This window comes from Miscanthus floridulus, chromosome 18, assembly GCF_019320115.1.
Source record: "Miscanthus floridulus cultivar M001 chromosome 18, ASM1932011v1, whole genome shotgun sequence".
Taxonomy (NCBI): Eukaryota; Viridiplantae; Streptophyta; class Magnoliopsida; order Poales; family Poaceae; genus Miscanthus; species Miscanthus floridulus.
In genome coordinates, this window is record NC_089597.1 from 82,131,945 (window position 1) to 82,151,172 (window position 19,228).

The 19,228-nt window shown below is 42.8% G+C and overlaps 1 protein-coding gene across 1 annotated transcript; it reads right to left on the reverse strand.

The window, feature by feature from the left end:
• Positions 1-206: 206 nt before the first annotated feature.
• On the reverse strand, positions 207-1,207 carry LOC136520399 (uncharacterized). Its single transcript, XM_066513901.1, has 5 exons — positions 1,079-1,207; positions 880-990; positions 691-775; positions 516-608; positions 207-434 (listed from the first exon to the last, which is right to left on the reverse strand). The coding sequence occupies exons 2-5, from the start codon at positions 948-950 to the stop codon at positions 237-239; spliced, it is 447 nt and encodes a 148-aa protein (XP_066369998.1). The 5' UTR covers positions 951-990; positions 1,079-1,207; the 3' UTR covers positions 207-236.
• Between the last annotated feature and the right edge of the window lie 18,021 nt (positions 1,208-19,228).

Here is a 19,228-nt window from a genome sequence, read left to right on the forward strand (position 1 = left end):
CATTTTCCCGCCAAAAAAATTCAAATTCGACCAGAACTGTTTGTTTCTACGTATTCCATCTAGCATCCGCATTGCCGAACGGCCCGCGACCAACGTTCCAAACCGCGTTCGTGTTGCCGAACGCCACGCGACCAACGTTCCGAACGCGACTATATAAAGTACAATTACAAGTCCAATTCGTAATGATATATATATACAATCCATCATTAAATATACAAATTTCATACACATTGTTATCAACGTCCTAGAGCTAGCCTTTCAGTCTCACGAAGGTGTTGGTACTGAGGATTTGTACCTAAGTCAGACTCTCGATCATGGTAGGCGCCTCTGACGTGTACAATCTGGTCCAATATGAAGTTGCAAAGGTCGCCGACGAGCTCTAAGAGTTGGTCATCCTTGTATGGGTCTCTTTTCATTCCTTTCTCTTCTCTCCACTACAAGAAAACAAGTTTCAGTTTAGTATTTCATACCATTTATAAAGTTTTTATACTACGGGTGAAGAGGTTCAAACTTACCCTTAAGGGGTGTCTCCTGTAGGCACCGGTGTTACTCATCATAGAACATATATAGTATCCACAATGTACACTCCCAGGCCTCTGCTTGGGGCACTGTGTGTTTTGCATATGAAAATATTAGGTAATGCTTTTGACAGCCATGTAACGGAGTACTGAAGAAGTAAGTTACACTTACCGCACATAGTGTTTTTATAGCCAGCTTTTCCTTCCTCGCTGGATCATGCCTTCCGTGATGATGCGAGACATAGAACCTAAATGCCCTGTTCGAATTATTTTAGCAAATACAACTTGTTAGTATGCATAAGTGAACGTTACAAGTATGTATACAGACATATAAGCTAATGAGGATTGTCGATATGTATACGTCTTGAGAATCGATATGAAGTCTTTGTATGTCGCCGGGTCCTTATCTATTGAATCAAAGACCCATGCCATGCTCTTCCCGACATCGACGGCTATACAAATCCAGTGGTTGCTGCATGGATTTAATCATAGAACTAGATAAGCTCTTTTACATCGAATAAAATATATCGAACATAGCTTTAAGTTATAGTTGAACTTACTCGAAGTTGTATGGTAGCCATATAGTAGAGTGTTGTTGGAGATTTTTGAAAGCCAGAGCAATGTATGCCGCAACCTTAAGGGACTCTTCCCTTAGCTTCGCACTACGGATGCGCTCTTTCTCCCGAAGAGTCTTTGCAACTGCTAGCTCTTTGGCATCCAGTGTCCACCGTTTAGGGTAATTAAAATTTGTTTGGGCTATAGCTTGAGGGTCTACATACCCGGCTTTCACACTTGGCATTTGTTTGACAATGTGCACTTGCATTCTACAAATCACGGCGTGGGTTAGTTACAACAAAATTCAAAGATTACATTCATATCATATCGGAAGGACAAGGACTTACAGGCACCACGTGCGAATTAGATTCATCTCCATTTCTCCCAGGTGAAAGCATGTGTGCATGTCATTGAAGTCAAAGACAATTTTCCCGGCTGGGCTTCCAAATGTGCCGGTGGGAAAGCATGCTTGTATGATATCTATGCTTGTTGGGAGAACACGCAAGTACCAATCATGAAACCTTCTCATTCCAAGTGGTAGGCGCTGGATGTCCCGGTTTGGTAGGAAGGGCTTGCCTCTTTCATATTTTTTCGGGCAATCCTTTGACCATTCGATGGCATCAACATTTGGATACTGCTTTGCAATTTGGTGAAGTTTGCTACTGACGGCCTCCTCAGAACCCCGTGATGGGACATTTTTAACTTGGTTTTCAGGCTTGAACTGATCATGGGAATACCACTTGGACACCGACGAGACGTCTTTGATCGGAACATAAACTGGCCTTATGTGGATTGGAATCTTCTTTCGGAGTTCCCATTCAGGCACGTCCTCATCTTCTTGTGCATCACCTTCTTCAGGAGGCACTCGTTGTTCATGTATCGGTTGTGCTTGTTGACAAGACTGTGGCATCTCATGATGCACTTGCCCGGTACGAGCTGGAGAAGGTTGTGGCATCTCATCAGGCACATGCTCGATAGGAGGCGGGGAAGAATGTGGCATCTCAGGAATGTGGGGGTCACGAGACGGTGAAAATATCTCCCCGGCCTCAACAACTCGCTCCAAATTTGGGAGAGGGGGAGGCGGCGAAGAAGCAGTCAATATAATGTCCCATTTGTGCCAGAGGATGAACTGCCCCATAACGTCTCCGAGTAACACCAGCCCCTCGGGAGTTGCGTAGTCTATCCTCCACTGCATGAACTCGGGCTTCACTGTATCCTCCACGTCGTCTTTTCTGAGTTTCAGGAGGGACCTGTATATAGGACAGGTCAAAGTGTTAGCAGAGGTAACACAGCCAAAGCTTTAGCAAAATTTACAAGCTAAGGCTTCTTCCCTACCTCCTCGTTCGGGTCAAAATCCTTGTCCAAATCTTCCTCCGTTGGCCTCCTTCTTGCTTTAGGTGGGAAAGGATCCTCGGGACTTTCATATCCCTCTTCTGACTCATCATCCTCTTCTTCTTCGCCTTCAGCAGCCTCTCCTTCAGGGCCTTCCTCCTCGTCACACTCCTCCTGAGTAAGCATCACTTCTAGATCTTTTTCTACCTCGTTATCGAACTGTTCCTGAGTAAGCTGGTCCTCTAGTGCTTGCTCCTCTAGGGTTGGCTGCTCATCATGCTCGGGGCATCGAGCTGCACGGTCTGTTGTCCGCGACATTATTTCGCGCTTTGTTCTAAAAGATGCAAGAAAGTGTGCTTTAGGTACGCGAGAAGGTATAAGAAATCAAAAAGGTCTATAAACCAAAGTAGTCCTATAAAACAACAATATAAAAAAAATGAGAAGTAGCAGTGGTAGAGGCCTCAGAAACATGTCAATCATCATCTGATCTTGAACTTGGAGCATCAAGGCATCATAACAGAGAAGAGAGGAGAAGGTAATGTAGGGGCGGCTGCTAATGATGCCAAGTTCCTCACAAGTTCTTGATCATCAGCTCATATTCCATATAATGTATGGACTTGGACAATTTCATCATCGGCAAAACAAAGGAGAGGAGAGGAGAGGGGAGATTTGGCAAAAAAAAAAGCAACTGCTGCTTAACAAACATAGAGAGGAAAAGGTATAAAAAAAGCAGCTGCTGCTTCCCAAACATAGAGGATAGGAAAGGTGGCAAAAATAGAGGAGAGGGGAGATTTGGCAAAAAAAAAAGCAGGTGCTGCTTCCCAAAAAAAGCAACAACTGCCAGACAGAAGTAGAAGTAGTAAACAGTAGTAGTAGGGAAGTCATAGAGTAGTAGTAGAAGTAGCAAAAGCTGCTTAGGAGAGAAGAGTAGAGTGGAGTAGAGGAGAGGAGAGGAGTAGAGTGCAGTAGAGGAGAGTAGTAGTAGAAGAGGAGTGGTAGAGTAGTAGGAGAAGAGCAGGAGTAGTAGTAGGAGTAGCAAGTAGTAGTAATAGGAGTTGTAGGAGACCAACCAGCAGCCACTAGTAGTAAGAGTTGATAGAAGACAGAAGATAATAAGTAGCAATAGTAGTAAGTAGAGAGAGGAGTAGTAGGAGTAGCAAGTAGTAGTAGGAGCAGCTGGCCAGCAGCCACCAAGTAGTAGTAATAAGAGTTGTAGGAGACCAACCAGCAGCCAGCAGCCACTGGTACATGGGCAAATCAATGATTTCGCTCATGCTAACCACATTTCTAATACTCAAAATCACCAAACAGGAAACCAAGACATCATGATAAAACAAAGAAAACGTAATACTACGTTTTTGCTGAAATTGATGCCACTTGCACCTAATAATAGTAGACAAATAGGATGCAAGCTGCAGACAAATAGATTGCAGGTCGGATGAAGAATAGGATTTAGTAGCTGCAACATCCAAATATTATATGAAATAGAGATAACTGGTAAGTGCATAGGCAAAAAAAGTCATGAAATATAAATAACTGGTAATATTATATGAAATAAAAAGTTTCTAGCAGATCCTAAACAAGGTCACAACAGAAATTAGCATTTTAGTTTTCACCCATATAGAGCTACAGTTAGTTTTCACCCATATAAAATTAGAGTAGAGTGGAGTAGAGGAGAGGAGAGGAGTAGAGTGCAGTAGAGGAGAGTAGTAGTAGAAGAGGAGTGGTAGAGTAGTAGGAGAAGAGCAGGAGTAGTAGTAGGAGTAGCAAGTAGTAGTAATAGGAGTTGTAGGAGACCAACCAGCAGCCACTAGATGTCTGATTGGGTACAAATAGCTTTGATGAATGAACAAAAGCTAACAAACACCTGCTGTTATTGCTGTGCTGAAGTAACAAACTTGCTGAAGTAACAACCACATAATTGTTGCCTTCAACTTTTATGAAATGATTTTTTTTGTTTTCCTTCAACCACATAATAATTGCACTAGGGTACTAGATGTCTGATGCCCTTTTCATTTTCAGGACAAAAAATGGTTGTACAAACAAGAAACCCTAGCAGCCTGACGGCGTCGGAGGGAGAAGACAGCGCCCAGACGATGACTCCCGTGCGCTACCCTCCAATTTATACTAGGTATCATTTGTAGGGGCGGTTCCTGATCCAGCCGCCCCTACAAATCGATTTTTAGGGGCGGTTCCTGATCCAACCGCCCCTACAAATATTTTTTTAAATTATAAATTCTATATTTTTATATCATAAAAACACAATTATAAATTCTACATTTTGTTCAAACTTTCTCAAATGAAAAAATGGACTATATAAGGATTGTAGATCTTGATGAGATGAACAACCTTGTTATTCAGAGTTTTTCCATCTGAGGTCATTTAGTGTCTCATTTGAGCAAGTTTGACCAAGTCAAATTTGGTCAAATGAAAAAACAACACTTTGACTCTAGTATTATGAACTCTAAATAACTTCAAATTGAAAAGTTTTGAATACCAAGTTTGATCATCTCAGCAAGATCTACAATTGTTGTTTTGGTCAACTTTCCATTTGAGAAAGTTTGGACGGTTCAAATTTGTGATTTTTAAATTTCGACGCCTACAAACTAGTTTTCAGAACCCTAGGTTACCTCAAATTGAAAAGTTTTGAATACCAAGTTTGTTCATCTCATCAAGATATACAATCCTTATATAGTACATTTTTTCATTTGAGAAAGTTTGAACAAAATATAGATCAAATTTGACAAGTGTGTGACATAGTTTCAGACAGTCTATATGAGATTCAAGAATTTGTGACTAGTGTTTGATAAAACTTTCTCAAATGGGAAAATAAGCTATGTAAGGATTGTAGATCTCGATGAGATGAACAACCTTGTTATTCAGAGTTTTTCCATCTGAGGTCATTTAGTGTCTCATTTGAGCAAGTTTGACCAAGTCAAATTTGGTCAAATGAAAAAACGACACTTTGACTCTAGTATTATGAACTCTAAATAACTTCAAATTGAAAAGTTTTGAATACCAAGTTTGATCATCTCAGCAAGATCTACAATTGTTGTTTTGGTCAACTTTCCATTTGAGAAAGTTTGGATGGTTCAAATTTGTGATTTTTAAATTTCGACGCCTACAAACTAGTTTTCGGAACCCTAGGTTACCTCAAATTGAAAAGTTTTGAATACCAAGTTTGTTCATCTCATCAAGATATACAATCCTTATATAGTACATTTTTTCATTTGAGAAAGTTTGAACAAAATATAGATCAAATTTGACAAGTGTGTGACATAGTTTCAGACAGTCTATATGAGATTCAAGAATTTGTGACTAGTGTTTGATAAAACTTTCTCAAATGAGAAAATAAGCTATGTAAGGATTGTAGATCTCGATGAGATGAACAACCTTGTTATTCAGAGTTTTTCCATCTGAGGTCATTTAGTGTCTCATTTGAGCAAGTTTGACCAAGTCAAATTTGGTCAAATGAAAAAACGACACTTTGACTCTAGTATTATGAACTCTAAATAACTTCAAATTGAAAAGTTTTGAATACCAAGTTTGATCATCTCAGCAAGATCTACAATTGTTGTTTTGGTCAACTTTCCATTTGAGAAAGTTTGGACGGTTCAAATTTGTGATTTTTAAATTTCGACGCCTACAAACTAGTTTTCGGAACCCTAGGTTACCTCAAATTGAAAAGTTTTGAATACCAAGTTTGTTCATCTCATCAAGATATACAATCCTTATATAGTACATTTTTTCATTTGAGAAAGTTTGAATAAAATGTAGATCAAATTTGACAAGTGTGTGACATAGTTTCAGACAGTCTATATGAGATTCAAGAATTTGTGACTAGTGTTTGATAAAACTTTCTCAAATGGGAAAATAAGCTATGTAAGGATTGTAGATCTCGATGAGATGAACAACCTTGTTATTCAGAGTTTTTCCATCTGAGGTCATTTAGTGTCTCATTTGAGCAAGTTTGACCAAGTCAAATTTGGTCAAATGAAAAAACGACACTTTGACTCTAGTATTATGAACTCTAAATAACTTCAAATTGAAAAGTTTTGAATACCAAGTTTGATCATCTCAGCAAGATATACAATTGTTGTTTTGGTCAACTTTCCATTTGAGAAAGTTTGGACGGTTCAAATTTGTGATTTTTAAATTTCGACGCCTACAAACTAGTTTTCGGAACCCTAGGTTACCTCAAATTGAAAAGTTTTGAATACCAAGTTTGTTCATCTCATCAAGATATACAATCCTTATATAGTACATTTTTTCATTTGAGAAAGTTTGAACAAAATGTAGATCAAATTTGACAAGTGTGTGACATAGTTTCAGACAGTCTATATGAGATTCAAGAATTTGTGACTAGTGTTTGATAAAACTTTCTCAAATGGGAAAATAAGCTATGTAAGGATTGTAGATCTCGATGAGATGAACAACCTTGTTATTCAGAGTTTTTCCATCTGAGGTCATTTAGTGTCTCATTTGAGCAAGTTTGACCAAGTCAAATTTGGTCAAATGAAAAAACGACACTTTGACTCTAGTATTATGAACTCTAAATAACTTCAAATTGAAAAGTTTTGAATACCAAGTTTGATCATCTCAGCAAGATCTACAATTGTTGTTTTGGTCAACTTTCCATTTGAGAAAGTTTGGATGGTTCAAATTTGTGATTTTTAAATTTCGACGCCTACAAACTAGTTTTCGGAACCCTAGGTTACCTCAAATTGAAAAGTTTTGAATACCAAGTTTGTTCATCTCATCAAGATATACAATCCTTATATAGTACATTTTTTCATTTGAGAAAGTTTGAACAAAATGTAGATCAAATTTGACAAGTGTGTGACATAGTTTCAGACAGTCTATATGAGATTCAAGAATTTGTGACTAGTGTTTGATAAAACTTTCTCAAATGGGAAAATAAGCTATGTAAGGATTGTAGTCTTACACACGTATACAAATATATAGTCTCACACGCATGCATAAATGAAGCCTTACAAACACACACAACTAGCTAGCCCGCTGTAACGACTTTCCCATTAACACCTTTTCGTTCCCATGGCATTATATCTTTGGGGATGTTCTTTTCCACAACACTGATCTTCTTAGGAAAGTCTGTGAATAACGGCATCTCATCATAGTTATTGTAAGCTTCAACATCGTCCACGCCATCAACTCCAATAATGTGTTGTTTCCCGGAGGCAACCACGTGCTTTGTCTTCTTCTTCGGGGGGAGGTTACTTTGTGGGTCAGACATATAGAAAACTTGTGCGACACGTGAAGCGAGCACCCAAGGGTCATCTTGGTAGCCTAGATTCTCGAGGTCCAGGACTCTCAATCCGATCTCGTTCAGTTGGTGTTGTTTGATCCAGCGGCATCGAAACAGGGCCACCGTTATATCCCTTCCATAGTCAAGTTCCCATATCTCTTCAATGATGCCAAAGTATTGGATCTTTCGCCCTAATCCATCGAGAGCCTCTATTCGAACGCCGCTGTTTTGGTTCACATATTTACTATCCTTTGCGTGGGTATAGTACGTGTACCCATTGATATGATAAGTATTCCAAGATGTAACTTGTCTCGATGGCCCCTTCGCCAACCTACTGATGGTAATAGAGTCTATGGTTTCTCCAGGCGGTATGTTTTGGTCCTTCAACCATATAGTTAGTCGTTGCTTGTGCTGTTTCATGACCCAATCATCCGAACGGCCATTTCTCTCTGCCATAATGATAGCCAAGTGTTCATCAATATACGGTTGCATCAGTTGTGTACTCTGCAAGACACTGTAATGCGCCCGACTCACCTCTTTGTAATCATGGTCGATGAACACTTTTCTACCACTAGTGCCCTTCCCAGCCAGCCTACCCTTGTGACGAGAATCGGGTTTACCAATCCCTTTCTGTACTTTTAGGTACTCTTGACAGCACTCGACGACTTCTTCAGTACTGTAACCCTCTATCATGGAGCCCTCTGGGTATGCTCGATTATGCACGTATCGACTTAAAATGGACATGAACCGCTCATAGAACCACATTTCATGCAAGTAGCAAGGGCCAAGTGCCTGTATCTGATGAACCATGTGAATCATGAGATGTGGCATTATATCAAAAAAAGCAGGAGGTAAACACATCTCCAGTTGGTTTTGTGTCTCCACCACAAATTCATGTAGGTCACTCAGCTCTTCCTTGCCAATCGTCTTCTGTGAGATCTTCGAAAAGAAGTAGCACATGCGGGTAATGGCCATTTTCAAGAACTCTGGCTTTATAGCCCTGATTGCAATAGGTAGAAACACTGTCAGCATCACATGGCAATCGTGAGCCTTGCAGTGTGTTATTGACAAGTCCTTCATCGACACTAGCTTCTTCACATTTGCTGAAAACCCAGTTGGGACTTTGATCCCCCTCAGGAAAGTGCATATAGCTCTCTTCTCGTCTGGTGTTAGGTTGAAGCACGCCGCAGGCAAAGTGTATTTTCCATTAGCCTCAGGTACCGGATGAAGCTGTGGCATCATGTTTAGCTGCACCATGTCTTTCCGTGCTTTCAGACCATTCTTTGACTTGCCTGTGTCTATCAAGGTAGCAATGAGACTCTCAAAGACATTCTTCTGTACGTGCATAGCATCAATGGCATGGGGGACCTCCAAGTCTGGCCAATAAGGCAGATACTGAAAGAAGATCGATTGTTTCTTGAAAGGTACGCCTTCGATAGGAGGTGTGCTTCTATCTCTGTTCGTCCCATCTGGATTCTTCTTTCCATAGACGACGCGTATATTTTTCACCATTCTGTACACATGTTCTCCGTTATGACGTCTCTCCGGAGGGGGTTCAATCTCCAGGGCGTTGTCATAAAATCTAAAGAACAATTTGCTGCGGTACTTGTGACTTGTCTTTAAGAAGCGTCGGTTCCTTAGGTAAACTATCTTCTTGGATGCATCCAGGTACACCCATGTAGTACCATCCAAGCAAACCAAGCATCCCGTCTTCCCTTTGATCTGTCCAGACAAAGCAAACAACGCGGGGTAATCATTGGTAGTAACAAATATTATTGCTCTACATATGAAGTCCTCCTTTCGGAACGCATCGTACATCTGCTCCCCATGCCTCCATAGTCTCTCCATTTCTTGCATCAAGGGCTCGAGGAACACGTCTATATCAATGCCTGGTTGTTTAGGGCCAGAAATAAGAATAGTGAGGAGAAGGTACTTTCTCTTCTGACACAACCATGTTGGGATGTTGTACATAGTCAAGATCACTGGCCATGTGCTGTGGTTGCTCATCCTCTCATTGAAGGGATTCATTCCATCGGTGCTCAGGCCAAACCGTACATTCCTTGGGTCATCGCTGAATTCTTTGTGCTTCTCATCAAACCTTTGCCACTGACTACAATCAGCCGGGTGTGCAATCTTATCATCATCTACCTTGCGCTCATCATCCCACCATGTCATGAGTGCGGCTTCTTTAGGGTTTAGGAACATACGTCTCAAGCGGTCGGTCACTGGCAGGTACCACATTACCAGGGTAGGAATTCTTCTCTGCTTTGTATCGTTGCCTAATGGAGTGTCCTCTGGGGGCTGAGATTCTTGTACCACCTTTTTTGTACCCTTCTTATTCCTCTTTTTCCCCGTGGATGGTTCGTCCCCACCGTAAAGGTCATTGTTCTTGTACCGGCTGGCCCCACACCGGGGACATTTATCCAATGACTTGAACGTTTCACCACGAAAAAGTATACAGTGGTTGGGGCATGCATGTATTTTTTCAACCCCCATTGTCAATGGACTTATGATCTTCTTCGCTTGGTATGTGTTGGCGGGAACTGAGTTTGGTTGTGGCAGCACCCATGACAGGAGATGCAATAGATCATTGAAACTACAGTCTGACCAGCCGTACTTAGCCTTCAGGATGAGCAGCTCAAGCACGAAACGTAGCAATGTCCAATGTGTCGGACAACCCTTTTCAACACCATACACAGTCTCCTTCGATGCTTTTGTCACTCTTTCCAAAATTTCTAGACCTTTTGGGCTATTTAGTAAAATCTCTGGTCCAAGGGTTCGAATCATGTCATCTAAATCATCTTCAACTCCGACACGTGCTCCACCATCATTATTGGCACCACCTTCGTCGTTACCATCCCAACCACCAGCATCACCACCTTGTTCATTGCCAAACTCGAAATCCATTTGTGCATCAAGCTCGGCTGAATATTGGGACAGGGATTCTATGGTTTCATCGTCGTATTCCTCATTATCCTCGTCGTTAACAATAACCATTTCACCATGATGAATCCACACTGTGTAGTCCTCAACAAATCCTCGTATAATCAAATGTGATCTGATGATAGTCACATCTGTCCATGCCATACGGTTCTTGCAATCTTTACAGGGGCAAATAATTGTATCCTTATTCTCTTTCAATGTCGTTGCATGCTTCGTTGCGGCTTCAATAAATTTATCCACCTCTTCACGGAAACCTGCCTTGAACCTTAACGAACCATACATCCAAGAGTTCCTGTACTCCATCTTTTACAACAACAATAAAATAAACATTAAAGGACTACTTATTCAGATATATATAAAAATTAATCAAAGTAATAATTATTTGAGAATAATTGTATATACCTCAGATATATATGAATATAAATCTAATATAATTACATGAAGCATACAAACACACCATGGTAGAGGAAAATTAATTAATGGCCCATTTATCCATAAATAATTAAAATACATATTTATTGATTACAATAAACAATTTCAAAGACAATAATTAGCAATAATTATACTTTACACAATATCTTTCGTATAAACCCTAGTCCAATTTTATCAAACATAAATTTACAAAAACGAAATTAATAAAAAAACCAAACCCTAGATCTAGATCACATGCACATGAAACATCCATAAAACTAACTAATGGTTCACTAAAATCAAGAAACATGGATCAAATAAGGGTATGATCTTGTTCCCCTCCCTAATTTACCCTAGTACATTTAAAAGTTGGGTCTAATTTGCTCATAAATAGCTCAAGCACCATAGAAGAGAGAGAAAAACAAAACTCTAATTATTCACTAATCAACCATTAAAACTTCAAAAAAAAGTGTGGAATAGCATTTTCTTACCTTCTACAACCTCTCCACCAAAGGATTTGAGACCAAAACCTTTCCCCCTTAGTAGAGCAATTTTTGGGAGGTGCCCAAGCCCTCCCCAACTTTCTTTCACGGGTTGGAGTGAATGACCCGAGGAGGAAGAAGGTGCTGCTTCACTTTTATATGGGGTCATTTGTAGGGGCGGCTGGTGATTGAGCCGCCCCTACAAATAGAAGCTATAAATACGGGCCATTTTTAGGGGTGGCTCAATCACCAGCCGCCCCTAAAAATACCATTTCTAGAGGCGGCTGGTGATTGAGCCGCCCCTAAAAATCATACTCCATTTGTAGGGGCGGCTCGTATCACCAGCCGCCCCTGCTGTTCCATTTGTAGGGGCGGCTGGTGTCTGGGCACCCGAGCACGCCACTGTAGGGGCGGCTCCATCTCAAACCGCCCCTACAAAAAAAAATTAAACCGTTGCTAAAAATCGTTTTCTACGTAGTGATATCTGGATCCGATAGAGAGGAATAAGGTTCAAACCCAGATAACGCCACCACCGGATGTATGGCGCCTCCATTGTTTTGGTCTGTGACCATTTCACATGCACGCTGGCTCAGTACTTAAAAAGGTACGCAAGTGTGGCTTTGTCAAACAACTTTATTTTGGCGTGCAACGAATATCTGCACGTGGATCAACATACAAGCTATGTCTCTCCCACACCTGTTCCCTCCTCTCTCGCAAGTATACTTTTCTGTATATTAATATTGTTGCTTTAGTATTCAGTGGGATGTAGCAGAATCCACCATGCAATTGTGCGTGTGCGCGCTTCGCAATGGGAAACATATATATAGTTCATGCGTGGTGAGAATGTCAAGCGACATGCTGGGTGCATTTTTTAGAAAGAGGTTTGCCCCACTTTTATTACAGAAGAAAAGCGTAACAGGTTCAAGATTCAGCATCAGGCTTAATCAAGGCGCGCTTGGTACAAATCTCAGCAAATAAGTCTGGTCCTATCAACTCCTGACGCACAAGGTCCTCACACACAAGAGCTTCTGTGATAAAACTAGGATTAACAAGATTGACAATGACTTCAGGATTTATATCACTTGGCATTCTCGATATGCTGACGCCAATTGTTCACATTATTGGTCAAGGACTGAAGACTGAACCTCCTGATGAATAGAAGCTTCCAAACTTGTTGAAGGTGGTAATGTCGATGCTAATGCTGTCCACCCAATGCTTGGAGGTGCTCTCACCACCACCTACAATTCGCCAATAGCGCCTTGTCCAATAGCACTAGCGTCTCTCCTTGGAACAAAACTCTTTATCCTCTCAGCATCTTCCCTGTGTCTTCAAATAGCTGCCTCAGTCCGAACTACGACTGACCGTGAAAACAAAGTGTATGTTTCTTCCATTTTTTTTAATAATGGAAAGTTCCGGCTTCAGTCTTCTTCAAAAAGTGTTACCAGTCCACAATTAAAATAAAATCTTCCAGTATTAAGCACGCACAACATTTTCACATTATTATTGTAAACGAGAAAAATAAAAAGCCATCCATTGGATGCGAATAACTCCATGACACCATACTCTAAGGTTTGTTTCTTCCATAAACACCACATATATTGCAGATGTAATACAATTCAAAACTGAGTTTTTCATATTACTTAGCCACCAGCGATGGACTCAAATCCATCTCCCAACCTCACACCTACGATATCTGAAAAAATGTCCCAAACATTATACGCCACAAAACGCTCAAAAAAATATGTGATGTACTGATTCCATATCAGCAGAACAGCTGCCATAACTAAGTTTTTGGGGACAGAAGTATTTGACAAGAGCCAAAGGAAAATATGAATTCTCTGAGGTATATTTAGCATGCAAACAGCTGGCATAAACAGATGTTTAACACATCTAAAAGTGATAGCAGCATACTAAGATTGGACAGAATAAACGCCAGTAGAGTCAAATTAGTTTATCCTTATCTTCAGACAGAAATACTCACAGCTATCTGGAGCAACTCCACACACATGTTCATCAGCCCCTAAGGAACTATCAACTTTAGGGGTGGCAGAGGTGCTATCCCAAAGAGTGCTATATTGTACTTCAAGTTCCTAGTATTTGGAATCTAAACATGCATAATATGGTGCCCCTTCAAATCAAACAGCCCCTTTAGTGTCCCCGAGACTAGTGTGTTTACCCGTGGTATGTTGAAAAAGGTTATAATTGCTGGAAATATTCTATAATCACGACAATATATATCGTTCATAAGGGCAGATGGAAGGGGGCTGAGAAGGGCCGGCACCTCAATATTCTTATATTCTTATGTCCCCTTTAATATACCCACTTAATTAGTTACTAAAATATTTAATTAACAAGTTAATGATGCTATTTGTGCTTTGATTTCTTGCCTTCTTCCCTCCCTATTAATCCCCAACAGTATTAAGAATTAGATTTTTCTATTATTTTCTCCATCTCTTTTGTTCTTTCTGTTATTGCCTACCGGATATCTAGGAATGCAAGGCTTTCGCAAACCCACAAATACATACTCTGACAGCGTCAATCTTAATTGAACAAAACTGCGTTAAAGTTTTAGATACACTGCTTACTGTTATATAAAACATTGACTGCACGTCTGCACCGTACCTGACCTAAAAGACGTCATGCGTACATATAACTTTGGACTTAAAGAGTTGATTTGGCCATTTCTCCTTTGCCATGGGTGAACGAATTTTTTATCATGGAAAATGGTCAATTTCTGTAACACCATCGGTGTTACACCGTAAATCATTTACTAAAACATGTCATGAGCATCATGTTTATGTGTTAATGCATGTGATAAAGTGTGTAGATTAATTTCTGTAACTCGAAACGATCAACTAAAATGCGAAACGAAAGTTGATTCAATAGTCATGTTATATCGCTTAAGGATGAAAACCAATTTTTATTAAGCAAAAATGCTATAGAACGTATATGTGTCACCTTAATAAAGTTGGAAGTACAAACTTTGTAGATGGCAGTGAAATACTTGTGGTCGAAAAATGATATTACTACCTAATATTTTCACTAGCTTAGAAATCGTAAATGGAAATCAAATTCAGCTCAAAAACTTAGAAAATTTTTAAGTCTGCCAACAGTTAGACACTGCTATGATTAGCAATTTATTGTGAGAGATTGGGTTAAGGAGTGGTGTAGTGTTATAGCTCGATTTGGTAGTCTCATGTGCCATCTTGTGCATGGTGAAGATAGTTTAGGTCCTAAAGCAACCGTTTGGTCGTGTTGAACGCTTTAAAATTCGTACGAGTCACTGTCTCGGTTTGGTTGGCGTCGGGTGAGCGGTCACCGCGCTGCCTCCCCACGCCGCGCCCCGCGTGGTCAACCGTGCCGCCGTGCTTGGCCGGTCGAGCAGCCTGGGCTTGGCCGAGGCCGGCCGCAGCGAGCCGCTGGCCCCGCGCCCTGCTGCTCCGCTTCGCGCTGCCGTCTTGGGTGCCGCCGCGGCCGCTTTACGCTGCCGTCACGTCCGTACTGCCGACGCTCCTCGCGTCGCGACGCTGCCGCTGCCATCGCATCGTCGTCGCATCCGCGCCGGTCCACTGCATCTCTGCGCTGTTGTCGGCCCTGTGCATGTCGCCTCTGCCGCGCGCAAGTGGGAGAGCCGCCGTCGCCATGCCATTTATGGCACTGCGGCGCGCAGGCCACGCCGGTCGGACGCACGCACACGTTGTCCAAAGCGCTGGTGCGTGGGCCTCCCGTTCCCGCCGCTCGCGCCCCGCCAAGGCGTGGACAAGCCAAGCCCACCTGTCGCGCCGTCTCTCTTTTTCCTCTGTTTCCGCCGCCGTAGTGTCGCATCATGGTGAGCCCGAGAGCGAGCACCTCTCATCAATTCCTCGTGCTCGCATCTCTGCCTTCACGTCCCCTCTCTAGCCAACCCACCCTGCTCTGATTGCGGCTCAGCCGAGCTCCAATTTGGGAGCTTTGCCAGCCACCGTGCTGTTATGAACCGTCGTCGCCCGTGTCGTGGCCAGCCTCCACCATTTCACCCCGCGCTAATTCTTCTGCACCACTAGCTTGCCTTGGCTCCCTCTCCACCGTGCGCACGCCAGTGGGAGCGCTACTACCTTCCTGCTGCCGCTGACGCGGCCGTGTCCGTCGTGGCTTGTCGCCGTGCTCATCGCGTGCACGTGGCCAGCACTGCTCAGGTAGTCGCCGGTTGAACCACCACTTCGGCCTGGTTCACGGTGTGCCCCTGGTGCTTATCCCCTATCTCTACCGTCCTGTTAGCGCTGTGGCTCACCGGAACATGGTTGCCGCCATTGCAGGTCATCCGCCGCCGGGGAGAGCCCGCTCTGCTTTACCCCCGTTCATGCCACCACCGCCCATCGCTTCGCGTCGGACCCTAGGTGAGCGTCGGTCTCATAGATAGGTCAGCGTGAGTCCCGTGAGGCCGACGCAAGTGCTAGTGCCACCGCTCGTCGCGTCGGAGCGCGCGGGGAAGGCCAGGGGCCTTGCCGTTGTAAAGAGGAGAAAGATCCGAGGGTTCCATTACAAAATCGTTGTCTGTACAAATAGTACGTGTAGTGTTCACGCTATTTTCTGATAACGCGAGGGCGTTTTTGCAAGAGTGCCAGCGCGCGCGCTTCCTCGCCGCGGGCCGCCTCGCGTGATTGGGTCGATGCCGCGTGGGCCGCACCGCGGGCCGCCGTGCGCTCGCGCGCGCTCGTTACACCGCGTGGGCCGCGTTGGGCCGAAATCAGCTTAGCTTTTTCGTGGAGAATAGAAATAGCTTTTTATTTGTATTTCTGAGCTGATTTTTGGTAAATCATATAAAATCATGTAGGTATCCAAAAAATATGAAACCAATTTTGTTAAGTTCCTAAAATTGTGCTCTATCTGTTAGTGTATTTATTTCATATATGTGCTTGTTGATACCAGGAGCTATTAAATCATTTGAGAGTGTTCAATATTATTAGGTTCAATATTGTAGAAATTTTTGTGGCAAAATGGTGACAACTTTAGCTTTGAAAATTTTACAATAGCTTGATGGTATTATTATGTGCTCACTGTAATTTTTGTAGCCTTAGAATAGGCTAAGTACTAGCGTAGTCAGGTGCTCCTTGTTGTAATATAAGTTAAATCGCTAATAAGAGTAAGATTACTGTAAGGAAAATGGACCCTAGGCCCATTCACTTTGAATTTTAATGTTTGATGACCAACACAACCAAATTGGACTAATGAATTTACAAGTGATTATTTTGTAGTTCAATAGGATGCAAGACGTGACTTGGACGAAGGCGACGTGATGATCCGATGATCAACACCATAAGCAAGATCTTAGAAGCACAAGAGAAGACCCAAGATATCAAGCAAAGTCCAAGCACGAAGATAGGAACCAAGCCGGACGTAAGATCACGAAGAAATGAGCTCACAGAGGTGACATGACGCTGCATAGGACGTTGCACCGGATGCTCCGATGCACAGGACGCTGCACCGGACGCTGCACCAAACGCTCCGATCAAGAGGCTCAGCAACAGCAGAGTCAACAGGAGCGACCGGACGCTGCATCGGACGCTGCACAGGACGCTGCACTGGACGCTCCGATGCATAGGACGCTGCACAGGACGCTGAGTGCTAGAGTCCGGTCAACATCAGTAAGGTTCCAAAGAGCTGTTTTCGTGACCGGACGCGTCCGGTCAGTGCTGACCGGACGCTGGTCAGAGTCCAGTCAGTAGCAGAAAAGCGGGATTTCATCCCCAACGGCTACTTTCTCAGTGGGGCTTATAAATAGACCTCCCAACCGGCCATTTGAGGTGTGTGGAGCTGAGGAAACATACCAAGGGTGTTGATACACCATTTTAGTGATCTCCACTTGCATAGTGCTTAGTGATTCATCAGGTGATTAGCGTAGGTGCTTTGCGAAGTGCTTAGGTTGATTAGACCACCGCTTATGCGCTTGCTCTAGGTTTAGGCCTAGTGTTTAGTGAGGTTTGCATACCTCTTACCACTCAATGCTTGCGAGCACCATCGTTGTACATCGGAGGGGCTTGAAGTCTTGCGAGATCACACCAACTGTGTTTGTGGTGTGACCGCCACCATGTACCGGAGGGAACAAGGCCCGCGGTGTTTCGGCCGGAAGCTTGATAGTAAAGACGGCGGGGAGCTTCCAGGAAGAGGCTTGCCGGAAGGCACGTCGGAGACAAACTTGCGTGTGGGGAAGGCCCGAGGCTATCCACGGAGTTACCCGATCGGGAGCTTGGCCCTTGCGAGGGATTCCTTGCGAGGGGCTCCAACGAGGACTAGGGGAAAGCTTGCGCGCGTCTCGATACCTCGGTAAAAATACCGGAGTCGTCGATGGGAGTTTGCATATCTCTACCTTGCTCTTTAGCTTCCACATTTACATTGATTGAATTACTCCTTTTGCGGTAGAGATAGCAACACACTAGCAAAACCGTAGTTGCATATTTAGATAGTTTATCTTTTGCATAGGTTTTGCTAAGGTTAGAAAAAGAGGTCATAGTTTAGAGTTAGAATTTTAAGTTGCCTAATTCACCCCCCCTCTTAGGCGTCATGGTCCCTTCAATTGGTATCAGAGCCGGTTGGCTCAATTTGGACCTTTGGCTTAACCGCCGTTGAGCCGACGCTATTTAGAGTGGTTGCGATGGATACCTCTAGGCCTCCGCACTTTGATGGCACTAACTTCCCTTATTATAAGGCTAGAATGGCTTGCCACCTTGAGGTGGTTGATTTGGGTGTATGGAGAGTCACTCGTGACGGGATGAAACTCATCAAGAATCCCGAAAAACCCACAAAGAGTGATGAAAAAGAAATGCATTTCAATGCTAGAGCTAAGAATTGCTTGTTTGAATCATTTTGCATGGATGTGTTTAACCAAGTATTTACTTTAAATACGGCACATGAAATTTGGTTAAAACTCCAAGAGCTCCATGACGGCACAAGTAATGTCCGTGAGCAAAAACATTGTCTAGCTAAACAAAATTATGATTCCTTTACAATGAATGATGATGAGCTTGTTCATGATATGTATTCTCGTTTGAATCTAATTATCAATGAGCTCCATTCAATACGATTAATAAAGCTAGATGATGCGGACATCGTGAGGAAGATCATCTCCATGCTACCACAAAAGAAATATGCAAGCATCATCACCATCCTTCACAACATGGAGGACTTGAGCACCATGACCCCGGGCATAGTTATTGGCAAGTTAGCGGCATTTGAAATGTCATGTAAGATGGGTAAAGAAGAAGCTTCTTCATCAAGCAAAGGCAAAGCTCTCACATGTAGTGACAAAAAGAAGATGAAAGGGAAGCAAGTTGAGACAAGCTCAAGCTCAAGCTCCTCAAGTGAAGATGAAGAAGAAGATGAGGACGACGACGATGATGATGAAGATTCAAGTGATGATGATCAATCTTCCTTCTCCACCTCTGACCTTGATGAAGAATCAATCAAATTAATCAACAAGGTGGAGAAGATGATCCAAAGGCTCAATGTCAAGGGTGTGCCCATCCAAATTCAAGATCTCATTTTCACCAATCAAAGAAATGAGCAAAGAAAGAGAGGATGCTATGGATGCGGTGAGTTGGGGCACTTTGTAGAAGTTTGTCCAAACAAGTCCACACCCAAGAAAAAGAAGAAGGCATGCAAGAACCAAGCCCTCACATCAATAAGATCATGGGATGATTCTTCGAGTGAAGAAGAACACCATCACAAGAGGCGAGGCCGCAAGC

Excerpts from the sequence above, each read along its gene's own strand:
- LOC136520399 (XM_066513901.1), bottom strand. The coding sequence starts at position 950 with ATGGCATGGGTCTTTGATTCAATAGATAAGGACCCGGCGACATACAAA. Across the intron at positions 776-879 it reads TTCATATCGATTCTCAAGAC|GGCATTTAGGTTCTATGTCT; the intron begins GTATACATATCG and ends TAATTCGAACAG. Across the intron at positions 435-515 it reads ACAGGAGACACCCCTTAAGG|TGGAGAGAAGAGAAAGGAAT; the intron begins GTAAGTTTGAAC and ends GTTTTCTTGTAG.